General features: G+C 42.2%; 1 protein-coding gene across 5 annotated transcripts in view; it reads right to left on the bottom strand.

The window, feature by feature from the left end:
* Positions 1-3,546: 3,546 nt before the first annotated feature.
* LOC119375326 (transcription initiation factor TFIID subunit 4) overlaps positions 3,547-20,978 on the bottom strand; it is a 93,975-nt gene continuing 76,543 nt past the window's right edge. For all 5 annotated transcript variants that reach the window (XM_037645507.2, XM_037645514.2, XM_037645523.2 and 2 more), the window contains 3 exons: positions 12,601-12,711; positions 12,419-12,469; positions 3,547-5,300 (listed from right to left, as the gene is read on the bottom strand). In XM_037645507.2, the coding sequence (XP_037501435.1) occupies positions 5,193-5,300; positions 12,419-12,469; positions 12,601-12,711 (270 nt within the window). In that variant the 3' untranslated portion in view covers positions 3,547-5,192. The remainder of the gene's footprint in view (positions 5,301-12,418; positions 12,470-12,600; positions 12,712-20,978) is intronic.

The raw sequence follows: 20,978 nt of genomic DNA, 5'->3' as shown, positions 1-20,978 counted from the left end.
CAAGTGCCACAATATATCCGGAATTCCCAGAGTTCCACGCAGTCAAATGTCAATCGGATATGACCAAATTTGCGAGCAAACATAAGCGGTCAAGTACTGCCCTGTCCGGTAAAGTGCAAAACATCTAAGCACCACTCTAGTAGTCGACTGAGTTGTTTTCGCTTCGTTTTATTATATTTTAATATGATGGTGTTTGGTCTAACAATTAGCTTCGTAGTTCGGCTCAACGCGGTGATCGCTGCAGTTGATGCATACCGGTATTAGAACGACGAGAAATCCCTCACTTCGCAGCGGGGTAACTGGCATCATACGGTTAATTATTGCTCCGTACCAGCCTTGTAAAACCCGAACATTCAATGAACACTGCATCAAAAGGACGTGGCGAAACCTTTGTCGTGAGGTTACAACTTCCGAAAGACAGCGGGGTGTATCGTATACGATGAGCCATATGAAAGCCGAATAGTAAAAAAAAAAAAGAGTTCTGTCACTTTGTGTGTAGAACAGCTACCTCAGGAAGACAAATTTTTACGTGGTCAAGAACTGTGTCCGACAAGACGCGCAATCATATAAAACATAGTTAACTCTCTTCTAAGCGCGATACAAAAACCACGTTGTTACGTTTGTCTAGTGTTTCTTGAACTGCCAATTTTGCTGCTTAGCTTTGCGAACGACAGCAATAATTTCGCAAGAACAGTAGATCTGATATACGAAGTTATAAAAAAAAAAAACGCGAATCACCTCCGATGCCGATCAGTCTCGAGCCCGGGCGCACTTCGTGCCTCACCGACAGAAGAAACTCTCTAACCATCTTCATCTTATCGCCGCCGAAATCGAATCAAATATCACGACTCTTAAAAGAAAAAAGAAAAAGAAGCTCGCCGGCATGTCAACATCAGTATCGTTTTTATGTACCAACACTTCCTTGTAAACAGCTCTAAATTCGTCCACACCGGTGGGCAATAAACGAGCGAGTAATAAACGGTCACTTAAAAGTTGAGAAACGGGATAGACAACAGTTATGAGCAATGAACAGATGCCGTGCCATGAAATCGAGACTGTGCTCACGGACGACCGCATGTACGAGCGGTAGTCGGTGCGACAGCCCGCCGTGAATAAAAAAAAAAAAAGGTTACAGTCGAAGAAAAAAAATTCCCCTAAGAGTGGCGGAACTCGCTTGACCTGCTAGAACGAGTCGAAATATTTGCGTGGTTTTCCAACACAATGCCGACAATATATGACATCGACCACTTACGACACGTTCGCGCCGCCGTATATTAACATCAATGACCCTCAACGGATCAGGGGCGTAGCCAAGGGGGGGGGGGGGGTTGGGGGGGTTCAACCCCCCCCCCCCCCGAAATTTTTCAGTTTTGCTTGCGTATATATACACGCACACATACAAACGCACGCACGAACACACACAAAGTATGGTTGAACCCCCCCCGAAAAAAATTTCTGGCTACGCCCCTGCAACGGATCAAACCTTTTTAGGACGTCTCACAGACCCATTTCCTACGTAGACTGCATCTCTTGATACAAAATTCAGCGCGCCAGAACGAAAAAAACCGACTGCAACTGCAGCCGCACGCACACCTTCCATACAAACGCGGAGCGTGGGTTGCCAGACTAGAGACGGCGCCGCCCGCTAGGCAATATGGCGGCGCCCACGAAAAAAAGGTTGCCCAGCGAGCGGCGACGGGCCCGTGCTTCGCGACGTTGCTTCGCGGTGCCAAGCTTGCGCGACTTAGTGCCAACTTCCCTCATTTTCTTTGAACGCGGGCGACTAACGTAAACGTTGTGCGCGGCTCACTTTCCCGCGCCGTGACTTGCCGCGGTAACTATGCAGCTCACGATGACCGTGTCTTCTGGGTGACTCAGTTGATCTGGGTATATGGCATCATTCCTCGGGAGATGAGCGAGCTATTTCTAGCTGACCTTGAACTTTAATTGTAAATTCCTTGCCGCGTGCTGCTTGGCTCACATGCTCACAGTAGCCTCGACTATCGGTCACCAGCATTCTCTGATCATGTTCAAAAAGTGTTGCAGGGGCAAGTCCCAGCAGGTGCTTTTGGCACGATGATTCCTCAGGAAGGAGTGCTGGGGCGATTAGTTGGCACCAATACGTTCAATGTTTAACAACGAAAATCTGCGGTAGTTTTCCGGTTACTACCACATTGACAAGCACACAAAAATGCCTGTTACGCGCACACGTTCGAGAGGCTTGGCATGTAACAGCATTTCTTGCCCCTATTTTGCCCTGCACGACTTTCATTGATTTCCAAAGGTCTAAAAGGAAGAGCACTAGCAATGTAAGCAGGACATGACATACGAAAACAGAAATGGTACTCTCAGCTTTTCTTTTTCTCTGCTATTCACTTTACAGTAAGTCAGCAATATGGATGGCATGTTTACTTTTGCAGAGTGTATGTATGCCTAAACTAACAAATAAAGCACAGGAACGGAAGTACCATTATCGGATGGCTGTTTACATTGGTGCTTGCACTTTCGCTTTTCTTTTTTTGCCTTTGCTAAGTGCTGCAATTTATTCGACATATATTACCAAATGGATAGAAAAAATTTTTGTCACGCATGCTTTTAGGTCCATTACACAAAAGTATAACATAGCAAAACATAATTCACTTCCGAACAAACTCATCTATGAAATAGAAACCCCTGTGCAATGAACAATGCACACGTTATGGATTGCGTACTGAAATATTCGCCTCTTTAGCTACTGACATGCTCACATAATTGCAATCAAAGGTGATATGTCCTAACAGTTTGGCATTCCCAAAGCTCATTTTAGTCATGAGGCCAATATCACATCAAAACAACTTGTAATACCCACAGCCCTTCATCACAATATCATAGGGGTTTAAGTGACACAAACAAGGAGAATGAGTAACGGGATAAACAGTAGCCAATGAGCATGTAATAATAGAACTGTGAACATTCATAACTCCAGATTACTCAATGTAAGTGATCAAATGCTGGTCAACGAGATGTGCAGTATAAAAACAAACATAAACTTACATTAGCCTGTCATTTAATTCCTCAGTAACAGAGTAGTCAAGATTAATATACGAGCAGTACCGCCTCTTTTTGAACTACCTTCAAAATACATTAACCAATCGTGGATTGAAACCACTTCGTGGCCATTGTGGACAGGCTGTTTATGAGCACATAAACCAAGAAACAGGAAGCAAAGATGGGTAGCTAGATATGCTGCGACACATCAAGCCAGTTTTTGTAAGTTGCTTCAAATACAGTGTAACATCTCCCCCTCCTTTTTTTTCCAGCATTTCAGTGCCTACTATACTTCTCCTGTTCCTATATGTGACCCATATATTTATTTACCAGTGCTGTTTAGTCAAAGTAACGTGCACGTCTAAATAAAAAATTTATAGCACGAAATGCTGCAAATGCTGTGGAAACATTGGCTCCCACATAAGCAATATATCTTTGGCTTCAAGTGGAGTTTAACTGAAGTGATGAATATCACACCAGCATAGACTCCAAAAGAAAAAAAAAAGTGATGAGACAGTGTACCATGCTCATTCTTTATGCAGGAACGACTTTAGCATAAAAAAGTCCCATTGCAATTACATTACAGTTCAAAAACACACAGTAATTACAAATTCCTTCAAGGACCGTGTCCCCTCAACAATAAAATCTTATTAAATATCTCTTGAAACATGTGCATACATATGGTTATTTCTTTGTAATTTACAAGCAACTATGAAATATAAGCTAACTATCTGGTATCAAAGGTTAACATGATGTGTTTGTGAACTAAAACAAAATCTTTTATGCATGTGGCATACTTACATTACAGTGCACATTATGTTTTCACAGAGGCTAAAAATGATATTTACAAGCACTGCAATTCACTTGCAGGTAGTACATGCTTGACATGGTCAGTTCTACCTACAGCAGAAGCTGCGCCAATGCAAGAACTTCTGAACAGCACCGAACAGAAAGTAAGTGGCGGTGAAAAAGGTGATCAAGAAGGCATAAAAAAAAGGGTACGATACAATTCAACGTACTACTCTGCCTGCATCAAGTTGACAATTGCATCAGGTTAAAAATGTTTCCAACGCTCAACAATTTTGCAAAGCCTCACTTCTTTCTTTGCTCTTGCATGAGAAATTTACACATATCACAGAAGTTACGACAGCATAAATACTCCTGTGTTGAACAAAGCATGACCTATACATAGTTGAAACAAAAAAAAAATCAAGAAAACTTGTACATATAAAGATATTACTATTTGCAATATAAACATATATACAACATGTGGGACAGGACAAAGAAAATGTGTAACAATTATTTATAAGTAGATGGGGAGCACTCTTCCATTAATTGAACAAGCGTTCATTAGCCTGAAATTTTCTTGAGCTTGCCACATCCTTGCATACAAATGAAAAAAAAAATTGTATGCTTGTAGCCAGATGCAGCCTTGACAGCCCAAAGCAAACAGCTTTTCAGTAATGCACATATCTGCCAATTAACTAAACATAAGATGGAAGACCATGACAAGAACCTTTCAAAGAGAGAGAAAAAAAAAGAAAAAGAGAAATAACATGTGCATACTATATTTAAGTCATCTTAGGCAAAAAAAATTAGTTCCATCCATTTTCTCTGCATCTGTGCATGACAAAGCCAGAATACAAATCCACATTACAGAACTTATCACTTTTTCTAAATGCAGCTTGTTGCTGTGCTCATCCCATTTTCCTTTTTGCACGAAATCTAGACCTTAGAACAACAAAGTAAAAGAACAATCTACCCCCGTATTCTAGAACTTCCCTCCACTCAGTGCTCCACCTCAACTTGAGAAAGTCGATGGCAGCGTCGCCCCTTGGCAGAAGGGGTCACCGCACATGAGTGATAATCGGCAGCAATCGTTGGGAAGCATGGTGTCATTTTCAGTCGAGCGGCGGCACTGTGGTCAACCCAGTTGAGTGAAGGATGAACTTCAAGTTGAGGCTTGTTTGAGAATACGGGGGTAAAAATCAACAAAGTGTACTGCTAAGCAGGCAGCAGTTGAGACATGGCTGGCACAAGTCAACATATCAGGGTGGGCAGTGGATGAAACTTTTAGAAGTGCGCACTCGGTCCACTGAGAGCTAGTGGTTTCTAGGTGGAAAGCCACTTGTGTGTCCAAGGTGCAATTGCATGTGTGCCACTTTCTATTTGAGATAGGACTTGTAGAGCAGTGTACTGTGTATGCTATCGCGCTCTTGCTCCATAAGAAACAATATGTCCTTCAAGTTGACTCGTTTCACTCTTGGCCGCATCTGAAAGAAAAAAAAAAACAATATTGAAAGTGGCAAAAGGTCATAGCAGACTAACCTAAAAGCTCGTGGAGCCCCTTTGCACAGACTATGTCAGCACACCTTTTAAGACTCGATACTGCACGCGAATGCCAGATGTAGCTCATAAACTTTAATGGACAGCACAACAGACAAAGCCGGTCAGCCTCTCAGCTAGGCTCTGCTACAAGCAAATAATTTCAATTAGTGGAAGTCAAAGAAACAATTCTTTCTCATGATAGAACCAGTATAGTGTCAGGCTGTTGGCCTATTGATAGCTGGGGGCACTCAATAACTACTGTAGTTTACCAGGAACATCTCACATAGAGTCTGGTATGGACCATCATACTAGACAGCACCTTTGTGACAAGGCCAGGAACAGAGGAGGGAATGCATAGCCACACTAACATTCAAGGTGAACCTGATGGAAAACATGAGCTTTTGCCATGGCAGTGTTTCTTACAGGACTGGTATTCCACTGTGGGCATGCAAGCTGGGGACATCCTTCTGCGCAAGTGGCAATTTCAAGTAGTGTCACTGATTTGAATCCTCAGGAGGATACAGAAGGACAGTATTCACGAAAGAGGAATGTTCATGGCCATAAAGACAGAAAGCCTCTATCATGACAGAGAGCAAGTGATGAGAGCTTGGCCACACTGCTCCATTCTTGTTGGTTGAGTGGACTTCCCTCATACAGCAGGATCTCAGTAAATGAATATCGCTTAAACGAAAAAAGTTTCTCAATTGGTTGGTTTTGCATTTGAATAATGTTAAAAAAGAACTTTTGTTAATTGGAACCAAGGTTCTCACAACTCTCTGTAAACGGAACCACAGAAGCAAGCTACGCAGGAGTTTTTACAAAAAGAGGAATAGCCTGAACTACATTCTTGTGATACACGTCGTCTTCTATCTAGAAAGCCATCTCTAGTAAATGGTGACAAAGACTCTTCATGCACAACTGTGTGCTATTTGGCCATGGAGTGGAGCAGTACGATCTTTATATATAGCACTTGCACCTTTCTGAAGCCGAAACTAGCAAAGCCTAATCCATATAACAGCCATGAACCGTGCCCCACACCATAACACAAACAAGCTGATACATTCACTTCTCTATTCTTAACTTACCTAGCAATGTGTGGAAAAGTTATGAAACATAGTGCTGCATCTCTGAGACTCTTTGACAAAGTAAACAGAACTCCTGTTAATTGGAAACAATTTTCCTGGTTCCATTTAATGAGTTTAGTGTACTTTAACCCTTTGAGACGCTATGTACACAATTGTGTACACCACTTGTATTTGCTCTTTGTATCGACTAGGGGCTATGGCACAGCCAGATACATTGAGGTTTGGATGAATTGAACCTCCTGCATAATAAATTTGTCCTCACTTAACTTCATTTTGCAGTGTGCTGTTGCATACGATTACTTTTCTGAAGGTACTACCACGGTCGACGAGTCGTTCGACGTGCTGCTTCCCGCAAGCCACGTATTATAAAGTATAATTTTTCTTTGGACAAAATTGACATAACCGAAAACGAATTCGCACTATATTTCTGGCCTGAGATTTGATTCTGTTTATGCAAAAACAAGGCATGAATAGCTTCAGAATAGATATTTAATTACCGATCAATTAGGAATGATTACTATAACACGCATAAATTAACGTGTTACGACATTATTTTTGTTGCAATAGAACATCGAGTGCCTTGAAACAACGTTGCATAGATTTGGCGCATTTACAGACAGTTCTTCATGGGTGGCGTCTGAAAGGGTTAAAAAAATTAAGCAGCAGAGAAAGGCTGTGAATCTCATCAGGCACTGTAGACTCCATAACATCACGCCTGTCTGACCTAGAGTAAACGTTCATAGCCTAAAAGTGTACGTCGAAGTAACAATTCCGGTGTCGGCGTCGGCACCGTTGGTTGTGAGCGAAAAATCGTCCGTGACCGAAAAATCGAGAAAGAAGCAAATAAAATAAACAATAAAATCTTCGGTTCCATGGAGGATCGAACCCGGGCCGTTCGCGTGGCAAGCAGGCATCTTACCACAAAGCCACGCTGTTACTTGCAGCATCTTCGGGAAAAAAACACTACATAAATGTCATGTAGTGAAAGGAGTCTCCTTAACCAGCGTCTCCTTCCTTAACGCATTTTGTTCGGCAGGTGTCACGACGAAAACGAGCCCATAAGGCGATTCGTAGGCGCATTCGCGAGGCCATCAAACTACGTCGAAAAAGGCCGGGATAGTGCAGCCATCGCCGCTAAATACACACACGAACTTTCAAACAGCTCTAAAAATGAACAACTATGTCCATCTAGCGGAACGCATATCAAGCCAACGCAGCAAACAGCAAATGCTAGATAATGTGCTGCCATCTGTGAGGCATTGTGAGAAATGTGTCTCGACTTTTCATGGCATCTGAGAGGGCGGGCGCGCGGCGTGTATCTTGGAGGCCATGCGACTTTTGCTTTAGATCGAAAACCTCTACAATTCGCATGCGTGCGTGCGTGTGTGTGTAGCAATACACATTAATAAGTATCCACTTAATGGTCGAAGTGCACACTAGGGGCCGGATTTCGCTATCGCGTTCAACTCTTAAAGGCGAAGCTTAAGGGTCCCCCAATTTTTTTTTTACTGCCATGGTATATATGTGCCCAAATGTCAAAAAATAAATGTCAATTGCAGGTCAGCGCCACTGTTGTCCCTTCTTCGTCTTGTGTTCCATGAAAATTTCACGCTGTTTCCCCCTCCTTGTCTGAGTAAAGAGTGGGAGAAATCACAGTTTAGCGAGAAAGAACTGGCTACCTGAGCAATGGCCGAACACTCTATTACCCTATTTCCATTACACAGAGATAATAGTTACCCCATTTTTGCTTCAATTTTGTGTTTGATGAAGCACAGCTCAAGACATGAAGTAGTTCAGAGCTATATTTTAGATATTCAGAATTGTAGATGGAGTGATTAACTTCCCAAAGGGTATACGCCAATCGTCACTTTGCATTCAAAACTTTAGAATAATTGTACAATTCTAAAATGGAGCACACCCAAGTATATAAGCACAAAAATCTTCTGTCTACTGCGCTAATATTTTTGGCACTCTACATAAGCGCTGTGCGGAGATGACAGAGAAATAAATTTAGTGGATAGAAGTTGTGCCTGTGCTGCTACATAGCTGAACCATGTTGAACTTAAAGTACATGTGTTACACATTAGGCTCAACAGATGAAGAGAGACTCACAAGTTAGGTGTGCCAAAACAACGAACATCAAAAAAGATTAAAGTCTTAAATAAATGACACTACCATATTTCTTGCACTACTTTCACTATACTTTGACATCTACATGAAACTCTGTGGAATTAGACGCTTCCGTTATTTGCAGATTCTGGGTTGCACCGCACATTACTTCTACTCGATGGAGCACCAAGAAGACTAAAATGATGCTTAAGCATCAGTTGAACAAACGGATCATATAGAGGGCACCTATATATGAAAATCAAATCTATCGAAATTCAGCAGATAAGAGTGTCCCCTAAAAGCAATCAAATAACTTCAAATACCCAAGTCACCTTACTGTCTTGCTAGGGTTGAGGCTTGGGCTCATTGGTTCATGGTCAGAAGCACACAGCAGTGGCACATAGCAGTGATATACCATAAATTCCCGAGCAAGCGCACCCCTCTACGGTGAAAGATAATCCGACAAGAATTGGGGGGGGGGGGGGCTTGCTCAGTCGCGGATCAAGGTTCAAGATGGTGGTGGATGAGCCACTAGGAATAAAGAATGCAAACTCGTGCTTCTAATGAAATGCTTTATTGAATGCGCATACATTCACTGTTTTATGTGCCCTCGTCAAGCGAATAAAAACAGTGAATGAAACAGTTAAAATGGTGGGAAGGGAGGGGGAGGTGCTTTCTCGGGATTGTACAGTAGGTCAACAAGAAATACGGGCGCCGATCATGTTATCTTATTTTCTTTCTTATTTTTTTTTACTGCCATGGTATATATGTGCCCAAACGTTGAAAAATAAAAATCAATTTTAAGTCAGTGCCATTGTCGTCCCGTCTTCGTCTTGTGTTGCATCAAAATTTTGCGCTGTTTCCCCCTCCTTTTGCAGCTTTGCTGTCATTCTACCTCTATATCACATCTGCTCTAAAAATCGAATGGCAAATCCTAAACAGAAGAGGAAATCCGTTTGAGCTTCCCTATCCCAATCAGTTTAGCTGCACTACTGACACAGCACTTTCTTGTGCGCAAACAAAACTGCTGGCCATGCCATGGTTTGACCACATTATAAGCCACAGCGTTTCTATGAAAACTTTAACAGCAGATGAAACTACCAAGGAAAAAGGTTTTAAGAGAGAGCCTTTGCAATAAGAAGACAGCAGTAGCACTGCTGCCAACTTTTGTTTATGAGGCACTGATAGGAGTGACCAAATTATACTGCAGAAGGAGTTAAAAGAGGCAGAAATAACATCCAAACGCAAGTCTGCTGTATTTGGCAGTATTTACTGAAATCTAACACACACTCAACATTTATGGATTGAAAGCACAATACAATGTGAAGCCAAATTTTATGCACACCCTATTTTATAAGAAGAAAAATAAAGCATGCCTCCAATTCCTGGATTAAGAAAAGATGAAACCTGAAGTGTTTATCTTCAGAGCATGAAAATTTATTTGTGCCTCATTTTCACTGTAATCATTCTCAAATTGTTTTTTACTGCTGCAGGCCACATCATCACTTCTGCCTGGTCAACTGCATTTGGTGTGATGAAGGTAGCGAGACACTAACAAAAACAGAAGTAAGTGTTGTTAGCATGAAACGATACCAACTCACAAAAACGTTTATACTGCTTGGTATTCTGGATTTATTTAATGACTCCACAACCACCATCAACAGACAGGTGGCCCACACTTAAAACTAATCACCTCCCCACTACTAGTTTGTCCTGCTACTAGCCCAAAACTACAACACGTCAAAAGCATGTGATGCAGCTATGCTGCCATTGGCTTAGCACATTAAGTAACTTCTTTTATAAATAAATTTTCACAATGAATGTGATGTATCGTCATGAACTTATATAAAAGCTTGCTCTGACTCCCCCTCCCTCCCCCTTCCAATGATGATGACAGCGACACAGGCTCGACAGTAGGGTGTCATCAATGTTATGAATGCAGTTTGTTGCATATAAGGCTGCAATGTGCAGGCTATTTCCGTCCTATTTTTTCAGGACAAAGGTAGAACTTAGAATCGGGCAGTGCGCACGGTAATTATTTATTGTGAGCCGCTCTTTTGACTGAAAAATTTGCTATAGGGTCATTCCACGCCAAACGTCCCAGCCATTTTGGCAACTATCTCAAATGTATTGAAAAAAAATCGTGCCGATTTATTACGTTGAAAACAGTGAATTGCTAAAATATTTAGGAGAGAAAAAATTTTTTGGTCTTGTGGGTGCCTTCCAAATTTACCAGAATGTCACCTGGATGTTGTTTGTAAGAAAACTTATTCTGAGAGTATTGTTTGTTGTCCTCCAGGAATTTCTCCAAAATGTTCTATGTTTGCATTTTTTCCATTGCGACATTGCGCCTTGTATGAATATACGCGTAATGGATACTTACTCTACAGAAGGTATATTTTGCGATAAAAATATTTTCAGAGCCCTCAAGTTTCTAAACATTACGTGAAAAAATCACGAATTTCAGAAAATCGTCGTTTTGGTCCACATTGAGACGCGATTTACACCACGTGGTGCTCCAACTAAAAATCGGCTTCATACCTCAATCGAAAGCAACTAAAGAGTTCTACTTAAATGGCAAGTTTTATCATTACAATTTTCATTTTAAGAAAGAAAATAATTTTTGATGTTCCCCATTGACGGCAATTGGGAATATCAATGAGGAAGCTGCCATGTGACCAAATGGGGAGATAGCCATCAATGGGGAACATCAAAAATTATTTTTTCCTTAAAACGAAAATTGTAATGATAAAACTTGCCATATAAGAAGAACTCTTTAGTTGCTTTCGATTGAGGTATAAAGCCGATTTTTAGTTGGAGCACCACGTGGTGTAAATCGCGTCTCAATGTGGACCAAAACGACGATTTTCTGAAATTCGTGATTTTTTCATGTAATGTTTAGAAACTTGAGGGGTCTGAAAATATTTTTTTCGCAAAATATACCTTCTGTAGAGTAAGTATCCATTACTCGTATATTCATACAAGGCGCAATATCGCAATGGAAAAAATGCAAAACATAGAACATTTTGCAGAAATTTCTGGAGGCGTATAAGGCAGAAAATTGTACTAATGTTATCGAGCTTTATACAGCTTACACAAACACCTTTGCGCAATATGTAAACCACATTTGGTATTAAAACAAGAAAGAATACTCTCAGAATAAATTTTCTTACAAACAACACCCAGGTGACATTCTGGTAAATTTGGAAGGCACCCACAAGACCAAAAAATTTTTTCTCTCCTAAATATTCTAGCAATTCACTGTTTTCAACGTAATAAATCGGCACAATTTTTTTCACTACATTTGAGATAGCTGCCAAAATGGCTGGGACGTTTGGCATGGAATGACCCTATAAACATGTCAAGAATCTGCTGTAGGGGGGTAACCTGGTTGCATGTCCTTCAACACAGTTAACCATCCTCTAGCACTGCCAAGACAAGAAGCTGCAGCCATTGAGGATGAAGTATGAGGATGCTTGCCAGTAGATTTCAAACCACCCAACATGGGCCTATTAAAGGACTCAGGTATTAACAAAAGTATTGGGCCGTAGCAATGTATCGGTGCCAGCAGAGAACTTTGGTGAGGATTAACTTACTTTCCCTCAAGGTAACTGGAACCAAACTGATGAAGTCTGCCAAACTATACCAATAACACATGTATACTATTTCGCTGCAACTACTAAGCATCGTTATATATTCTGGCTTAGCCACAGACCAAGGTTATGTCCATCCCTCTGATTTATTTTACTCATACCCAGTTAAGATGACAGCTCGAACACCATTTCTAGGTGGAAACCACAGCTGCACATTGTAATAATTTTGCTCTGAGAAGTAGCACACAAAAATTACAAAGTAGGGGCCTTACTTACCGGAAGTTTTGAGAATGAGTTGTTGAGGCCAGAACCAGTGCCAAGGCCACCCTGGATAATTGAGGGGACAAAAAAATACTTATGCCGATGCTTAACGTCAATAAAAATACTAACAGAGTGTTACTATTCAGTGCCATGCAGAAAGAAACCACGCAGCCTCGGAAAAGTTTTAAAAAGCTCACCGCTGCATTCCCACTGTTTTCTGTTTTCAGCTTCTTCCGTGGACCAATGGCCAGAAGGGCAGTCATATTTGCTTCTCTTTGCCGCATCTCCTCCATTTCTGCCTTTTGCATCTGAAACCATAAACAAATTGTTTAATATCAAGGGGTAATATAATAAAGTTTTGTCACAAGGAGCCACAAGGAAGGAATTTGAATGAGTTTCAGAAGAAGTGGCACTGTATGAACCATTTTCAGTGGTTTAGTTTCTGAAGTTTACAAGAGAGCATGCCATTGGCTCTCACAAGTCTTGCCTTGGTTTGGAGCATGCTTGAATGTTCATTGTATCACAAAAAGGTTAATGTGCAGCAGCTTTGCTTTTGCAAGCTTCACGACAGTGGCGCTGGACTGCCCACGGATTGTAAGAGCTTTCAGTAGCATTTTGTTTAGGCAGATGACAGCTGCTATGAAAAGATGTGCGTGGCATCTGCTGTCATGTAGTGAATGATGCCGTGTGCTTCAGTGACTTTCCAACGTTCAAGGTGGCTGACATTGTACACCTAGTTATCTGACTTTCTGTGCAACTGTGTGAGCTTTCCATACATAAGGTTGTTCTTGCCACTTCAGTGTATGCTTTTTAAGAGACGTGAACAGGGATTGCCAACCATGATAAATCTTGTGAAAGCTGCTCACTTGAACACTTAGAATGTCTGCTGTCATGTAGATTTAACCATTCCAAGTGAATGAAGGTGGCATGCAATAAACCATATTTCACTTTTTAGCGCACAAATGAACAAGGACTAAACATTTAGTGCACAAATGAACAAGGCACTAAAAAGTGAAACATGAATTACCAGCATACCCAAGCATATTCTTTCAAATAAATCATAACTTTGCCTGTGTGGTTTCTTGATAGCTGCAGAGGTGTAATGCCACACTATCTTAGCCTCACTTATGGCTGTTTGCATATGTTGAGCCCTCCTGTTGCCAAGCTTGAGTGCCTACTTTTCATGAAAACATTTAGCAGACAGTGACATTTTACAAAAAATGCATGTGCTGGCCATTCAAGAAGCTCGTTGCAGAGTTACTCTTAACAGCATGACCATGTACAATGTTATAGTGCTTTCCTAACCCAATGACTTGCTTTCAAATTGTGGATGAGATACCAGCATGCACGTTCAGCACGAACAGTGATGCAGCAAAATTTGGATTTTGCGTTACACTAAGTTCCACCGCCACTTGATTATAATAAACATTTTTCAGCAATGAGCTTCTACTGTCTGTGTTATGGGGTATCTCACGCACTGTTAAACCTCAATGAACCCAACTCTCTCATCGATCTCTTTCTTTTTCTTTTGAACAGACTGTTTGACTAGCTCTCCTTGAATTATAACTACAATTTAATCCAAGGTGATGGACAGACACACACACAACAAACAGCATAAACTTAATGAGATATGTTCACCACCTTGTGTGATAAGTTACTATAGTTGGAAGCCTTCTATTTTCTCTTTCTATACATTGCAATAAATGCCGTGGAATTCTGTCATCTGTGTTTCTGTTTGTAATAGTCAAACCCATTTATAATGAACACGAAAGTGCTGCAAAAAGTGGTGGTTTTATTAACAGCTTGTTGCATATCAATTTATCCTTCAAAATGTGCACAAATTAGCAAATGAGTAGTTTCTTTCTTCTTCTTTACAGTTTTATTACACAGCGCTAACCCCCTTTCCAGTGACAAGTTAAGCTTTTTGGCTTCATGACGCAATGCCTGCTGCGTACTTACAAGTTAATTGAACTGCTTTTGCAATAATTGAATCTGCCACTACCAGGTTAGTGCACCAAGCTCCTGAAGAAATTCTCCCAGGTGTCTTCAAAATCTCCTCTTGGCATAATGTCTTTTATAGCTACGTATCAGACGCACCAGGAGTATGAATGGAGGGACACACTCAGCCTTTAACAGGTGAACTAAAGAGAAAGAAATTCAATGTCTTTCTCTATGCGTGCACCTTCAGATGACTATGAGGATACATCACTGTGCCTCGCCCTCTCTTCTGCTGCTTTTTAAAAATTATTATTATTACACAGAACCCCGCTGTTATGTTTCTGAAGGGACCCTAAGAAATAAACATAAGAGCCATGAAACACAAGAGCCGACAAACAGGAAAAACAAAAAAAATATTTAATGGTGCAAAATTTTATTTCAATGCTTACACCTGAAAATACCATCTAACATTGCCTGGTGCATTTGCTCATGCCCGAGCAGCATGAAAAGTTTGTCAAGCACCTGCAGTGCCATATCCTTTTAATAAACGCTGTGTCTAAAGGTACGTCGGACGTACCGGAACTGGGAGTCTAAAGATACGTCGGCCATGTCGACATTGATGGGACACACATAGGGGACACACTCGCTGGTGTGTGCCGAGCCGCATGCGTCACCATGCGGGTGGCGGCTACCATCTACCAATTTTGCATGCGTATGCTGACGTAAAAGATCGATATGGAGCTAGCACTACTGAACCACATGTGGTTTTCCCACTTATTGACTCTGGAAATCAAGGGTGTAGCCTGAAATTTTTTTCGGGGTGTTCAACCTATCTTTATGTATCCTCGTGCATGTGTTCATATATGTTTGTGTGTAGATACATACACATGCAAAATTGAAAAACTTTGGGGGAAGGGTTTAAAGACAATTCGTTCAGCTATGTAGCTGCACACTTTATTGATTTGGCTGATGGTGATGAGCCCTTTGCAATGTGTGGGCAGCTTTAAACAACACATCTGCCACGCAATATTACATATGTTAATGAGACTCCTCGCCCAACATGTCATGTCCATAGTGTTTTTTTCCAAATGTTATATGCACTACAGAGTGCACCTAAACCAAAAGCGGTTATATGCATGACGATCAGCAAAGCTGCAGTGGTTAGTCTATGTCACTGGGGAGCCAGTGACCACCAATGACACTAGAAAAGTAGCAATACTTATGAAACTTTACCAACTGTTGTGCACATAACCATATCCGGTGTCAGCACGCTCCATAGTGCATATAACATTGTGCTTTCCAAATCAGTTCTAAGCACAGGCGTGGACTCTGTAGTGCAATATTTTACTGCCACGCAGAATGGCTGGGTTCGATTCCGGGTTGATTTCTTGCATCCATCAAGGATTTCTTGCTCACGGGCAATGCCACACATACCGCCTTTACTGTGGAACTGGTTCTAAAATGCTATCGCATCAAAATGGGGTGCCACTCGAAGAGATGCAGCTGATGAACAAAAGCCTCCAGCGTGATTTAATTCGATCCCCTGCAATATTTCTATACATTATTTATGACAAAACTTTTTGATCTGCCTCATTCTGTGCGATGTCCAACGTATCTTTACAATGACGTCAAATGGTCACTTTTTATCACGATCGGGCCTGATCAGGATCGGATTTCTCGATCATGGCTAGTTCCTTTACACAAGCCGTGCAAAGGAGCAATTTGATTAGGATCAGGCTCAATTGTGATCAGCAGCGCAATGTGTGACTCCCAGATCCGTAAGTCAATCGTGCGATCTGCAAGCCGCCGTCCGACCAACGCATGGCATTGACGAACATGTGGACAGGCGGGCAACTCGTACTGGATAAAGTGCAAGCTAGCGAGAAAACTCGACGGCCAACATATCTTAAAACACGTGTTTCTGGATACGTCCAACGTATTTCTAGACTCCCAGTTCTGGGCACATCAGACATACCTTTAGGTTTTGGGATTTGCACGTGCAACGAACCTTTAGACACAGCATTTAATAAATCTAGTGCCATTACGGCTGACACCTGACAAGTGATTACTTTTGGCGATACCTCTGCGAGATTGTCACCGGATGCGTCGGCATCTCTGAGAAATAATGTAGCACTGTTGGCATAGTGTCGGACCACCGTGGCTCATCCTCAGGAAAGTATCCCCGAAAGCGATCGTCGAATAAAATGACCCCTGCTCCAACAACTCCTAAACTTCGTCACTGGAGCATGCACTGGCGCACTCAGTCACGATCTAGCCGACGGATAGAACCCATGAGCTGAGAACGGTGTCATCCACTGAAATGTAATCAATGTATACGAATCTCGAAGGCTGTGCTTTTGTTCGCAGCAACCGAAAATAAGTCATGCGTGTCACACGCGCCTCTCATGCGGCTAATCTTCCAGTCAAGCCAGGCCAAGCTGTGTGAAAAGTCAACATGACCGCTCACTTCCGTGGTCGCTCGATCGGCTTGGAACGCACTTCACAACATATCATACTTCGGGAACGGTTCCAAAGTTGCGACGTAACAGCGGGGTTCCGAAAAATTGGATCCTATGGGAGCTGTGCTAGGACCGGCTGAAAACAATGTTAACAGCCAGGAAAATGCAGGAAAATGCTCCAACGTGCAGGAAAATGCAGCAGTGAGGAACAAAACAGCGGGGTATAACCCCGCTGTTTTGCATTATTATTATACTGCATTATTATTATACTGCATTATTATTGGTAGGGTGGCAGCCTCTGGATTTAAAATGCGGTGCGGGTGTTAAAGACTGTGCTTTTGCTGGTTGAAGGCACAGGACGTGATTTTGGGAAACGTAAAGACATCATATATGTGTGCTTGGTTTGTGGTAGGCTTTGTTTGACGCACAGGCTGCTAGCCTGGGTAGAATGAAGTGTTAGCAACTGCCGTCTGTGACTTTCCATCACCCAGACAGGTTTTTTTTTTTTTTTTAAATTCCCTGACAATTCCCAGTTTTCCCAGTTGGTAGACGCCCTGATGTTAGAAAAGCGCCATTGCTGCCTGCACATAGCAGAAAACTTAATTGCCTTTCTTGCTCCAGACTGGATTTATGGTGATAGCACGTCGTCGAACCTGGTACAGTCGGTAAAGGAAGTGTTCTTGCATTCTTCCCTCATGGCAGCTATAGCACTTGGAGATGCTATCATTCAGGCACTGCACCTCTGTCGTGCACAGGTATTTGCATATGCTGCATGAGGTTCCTAACTGGTTCTTGAGGAAGTAGCACTTAAGGTTTGGTTTGGTTTGTTTGGGTTTTATTGGCGCAAAAGCTACTTGGGCTATGCTGCGCCAAGAGCAAGGTGTTAAGGGACTAGGTATAAGGATTAATCCGCGTTATTTAAAGTTTGTTCAGATATCCTATGTCGTCTAGAAACTTCATGACATTTGTGAGAGGCACTAGTGGGTCGTCTCCTAGAATTAATGATGGGTGTAATGGGGTGTAGGTCTTGTATAATTGACTGAAGTGTTTCTGTCGCAGTATTTCGTAATGTGGACATGTAATTAGAATGTGCAAAACTGTGAGAGGAGCGTTACAATTTTCGCATGTGGGCTGTGCTTCTTTGGTGAGTAGGTGACTGTGCGTGAGGTGTGTGTGTCCTATTCGAAGTCTAGCTAGGATGACCTCGATGAAGCGATCTTGGTGATGGCAGCTTTTCCACTGTCCTAATACCGGTTTAATGAGGTGCAGCTTATTAGTGTAGTTTGTGTTCCACTGGGTCTGCCATTTGTGATTCAGAGCTCCGCGAATGGTGCGAAGCCCATCCTTTAAAGGTACCTTTATATTTGATAGAGTTGCACGTTTGGCATTAGCCGCGCACCTGTCCGCCTTTTCGTTTCCTGGGATCCCAACATGACTTGGGACCCAACAAAAACGGATTGAGTGGTTCGGATTACGTGTAAAAGTGTGTGTAGAATGTCGCCGATGAGAGGTTCTTGCTGAGATCTGAAGTTGAGGGCTTTGAGGGCACTTAAGGAATCTGTGTAGATGACTGCTTTCTTGTGTTTGTCTGTTATCACATTTTGCATAGCTGTCCACAGGGCGTAACTTTCAGCTGTAAAAACTGAAACGCATTGCGGGAGTCTTATGGTCTGTTCCCGCGATCTTGACACGATGCCGCATCCCACGTATTCATGTGTTTTTGAACATCTGTGTAAAACTCACTGTGGCCGCTGTATGTTTCTTGTACTGAGTAAAACTCTTGTCTTATGTGGCTCCTGCGGGGTGTCTTGTTTTTTGAGGTGAGTCAAAGAAAAGTCCAGAAACCGTGCGAAGTCGCACCAAGGAGGTAATCTAGATGGCTTTTCGGCTACATTAAGTGCTTCTTGTGGGATACTGTACTCGCGACACTTTTCTTCGTACCGAAGTATTAGGGGTTTAATGGCTTGCGGCTTATTTTCATAGTGTATTCTAGTGTTGCAGTAATTAACGATATCGTTGCATATATGCCCTGGTAATGATCGAACTCTGAGCACGTAGGTCACCATGAGTTGTGTTCTTCTTTGCTCCAGGGATGGCTCATTTGTTTCAGCATACAGACTGAGAACAGGGGATGTTCTGTACGCGCCGGTTGCCAAGCGTAGCCCAAGGTTATGCACTGGATCTATTTTTCTGAGGTACGATTGTCTGGCTGAACCATATACTACACATCCGTAGTCTATTTTGCTGCGTATTAATGATCGGTATATGTGCAGAAGACATTCCCGGTCTGAACCCCATCGTTTCCGTGACAAAACTTTAAGCACATTCAGTGCCTTAGTTGCTTTAGTTTTCAAAGTGTTTATGTGGGATATGAAGTTTAGCTTCCTGTCAAACATAACCCCCAAGAACTTGTGCTCTTTTTTAACTGGTAGGATAGATCGGTGCATCTTTAGAACAGGGTCGGGGTGTAAGCCCCTTTTTTGGGAGAAGACCACTGCAACAGTTTTTTCAGCAGAGAAACGAAACCCGTTTTCGGTCGCCCATCGTGTCAGTTTATTCAATGTGATCTGAACTTGTCGTTCGCAGGTAACCATGTTTGATCCTCGGTACGAGATTTGAAGATCATTGACATATAATGAATGCATGACAGAGGGGGGTATTATTCTATTTATAGAGTTCATTTTTACCACACACAAGGTTGTGCTCAGTACGCATCCCTGAGGCACCCCGTTTTCTTGGATGAACACACGTGAAAACGTTGTTCCAAGGCGGACTTGCAAGGTTCGATTTGACAGAAAGTCAGCTAGACATTTGAGCATTTTTCCGCAGATCCCCAGATCTGCCAGATCTCTCAATATACCGAATCTCCTTGTGGTGTCGTACGCCTTCTCGAGATCAAAGAAGACTGTAAGGCAGTGTTGTTTATGCAAAAGGGCGTTCCTTATTTCATGTTCTAATCGGACAAGATGATCTGTTGTTGAACAATTCTTTTTGTAACCACACTGGTGGATGTCAAGTAGATTTTTTATTTCGAGAGTGAAAGTCAGCCTTGTATTTACGACACTTTCATAGGATTTTGCTAAGCAGCTTGTGAGGGCGATTGGCCTGTAGCTGTTTGCGGATGTAGGTGGCTTCCCAGCTTTCAGGAAAGTTATAATGATTGCATTTTTCCATGATATTGGTAAAGTGCGACTGTCCCATATTTTGTTGAAAAATTCTAATAGAGCATTCATAGAGACATGTGAGAGATGGGCAAGCATTGAATAATGAATTCGGTCTTCGCCAACTGCCGTTTTTTTGTCTGAAGAAAGTACTCTGTTTAACTCGTGTAGTGTTATTGGAGCATTGAAAGGTTCATGTGAGGATCCTGTGATAGGCAACCTCTGTTTTTCTGCGGACTGTTTGTATTTAAGGAAAGCATCTGAGTAGTTGGCTGAACTTGAGGTATTATAGAAGTGTTGGCCTAGTATATCTGCTTGTTCTTGTAGTGTAGTTTGTATACCTGAGTCTGTGAGTAAAGGAATGGTATACGGTGAGTAGTCTCCCCTAAACTTCTTCAGACGATCCCATAACTTTTTCGATGTGACTGAGCTGTTGATGGAGGACACATATTTTTGCCATGACGCCTTTTCTGCCTGTCTGCGGACACATCGCGCTTTAGCCTTGGCCTGCTTGAAGCTTATGAGATTTCCGTAGGTAGGGTACCTCCTCAGGATACTCCATGCTTTATTTTGTTGTTTCTTTGCCTGCGTGCACTCAGGCGTCCACCAAGGATTCACCTTCTTTCGCACAATGGTCGACGATTGTGGTATTGCTGTTTCTGCCGCTGTTACCAGGGCTGCTGTGATTTTTTCGTTCATTTCGTCAATGCTCATTTCAGACGTCAGTACGTCCTCGAGTTTAGCGGTTTTCTTAAATAGAGACCAGTCTGCGCGTTCTAGCCTCCAGCGGCGAGGTTTGGATCTGATGGTAGGAAAGGTGGATGTCAGTTTGATGATGGCAGGCATGTGATCACTTCCGTACGAGGTGTATAGGACCTCCCATTTAAAATCACTAAAAACACAAGGCGAGCAAAAGGCTAAATCGAGACAGCTAAACTTTCGTGATGTAGGCGAAAAATATGTAGGTGAACCTGAGTTTAAAAGACATATACTGGTTGATAGGACAAAATCTTCAAT

The sequence above is a fragment of the Rhipicephalus sanguineus genome, chromosome 1 (genome assembly GCF_013339695.2).
Source record: "Rhipicephalus sanguineus isolate Rsan-2018 chromosome 1, BIME_Rsan_1.4, whole genome shotgun sequence".
Taxonomy (NCBI): domain Eukaryota; kingdom Metazoa; phylum Arthropoda; class Arachnida; order Ixodida; family Ixodidae; genus Rhipicephalus; species Rhipicephalus sanguineus.
Note: the sequence above shows the minus strand (reverse complement) of the source record. Positions and strands in the feature narration are given on the sequence as shown.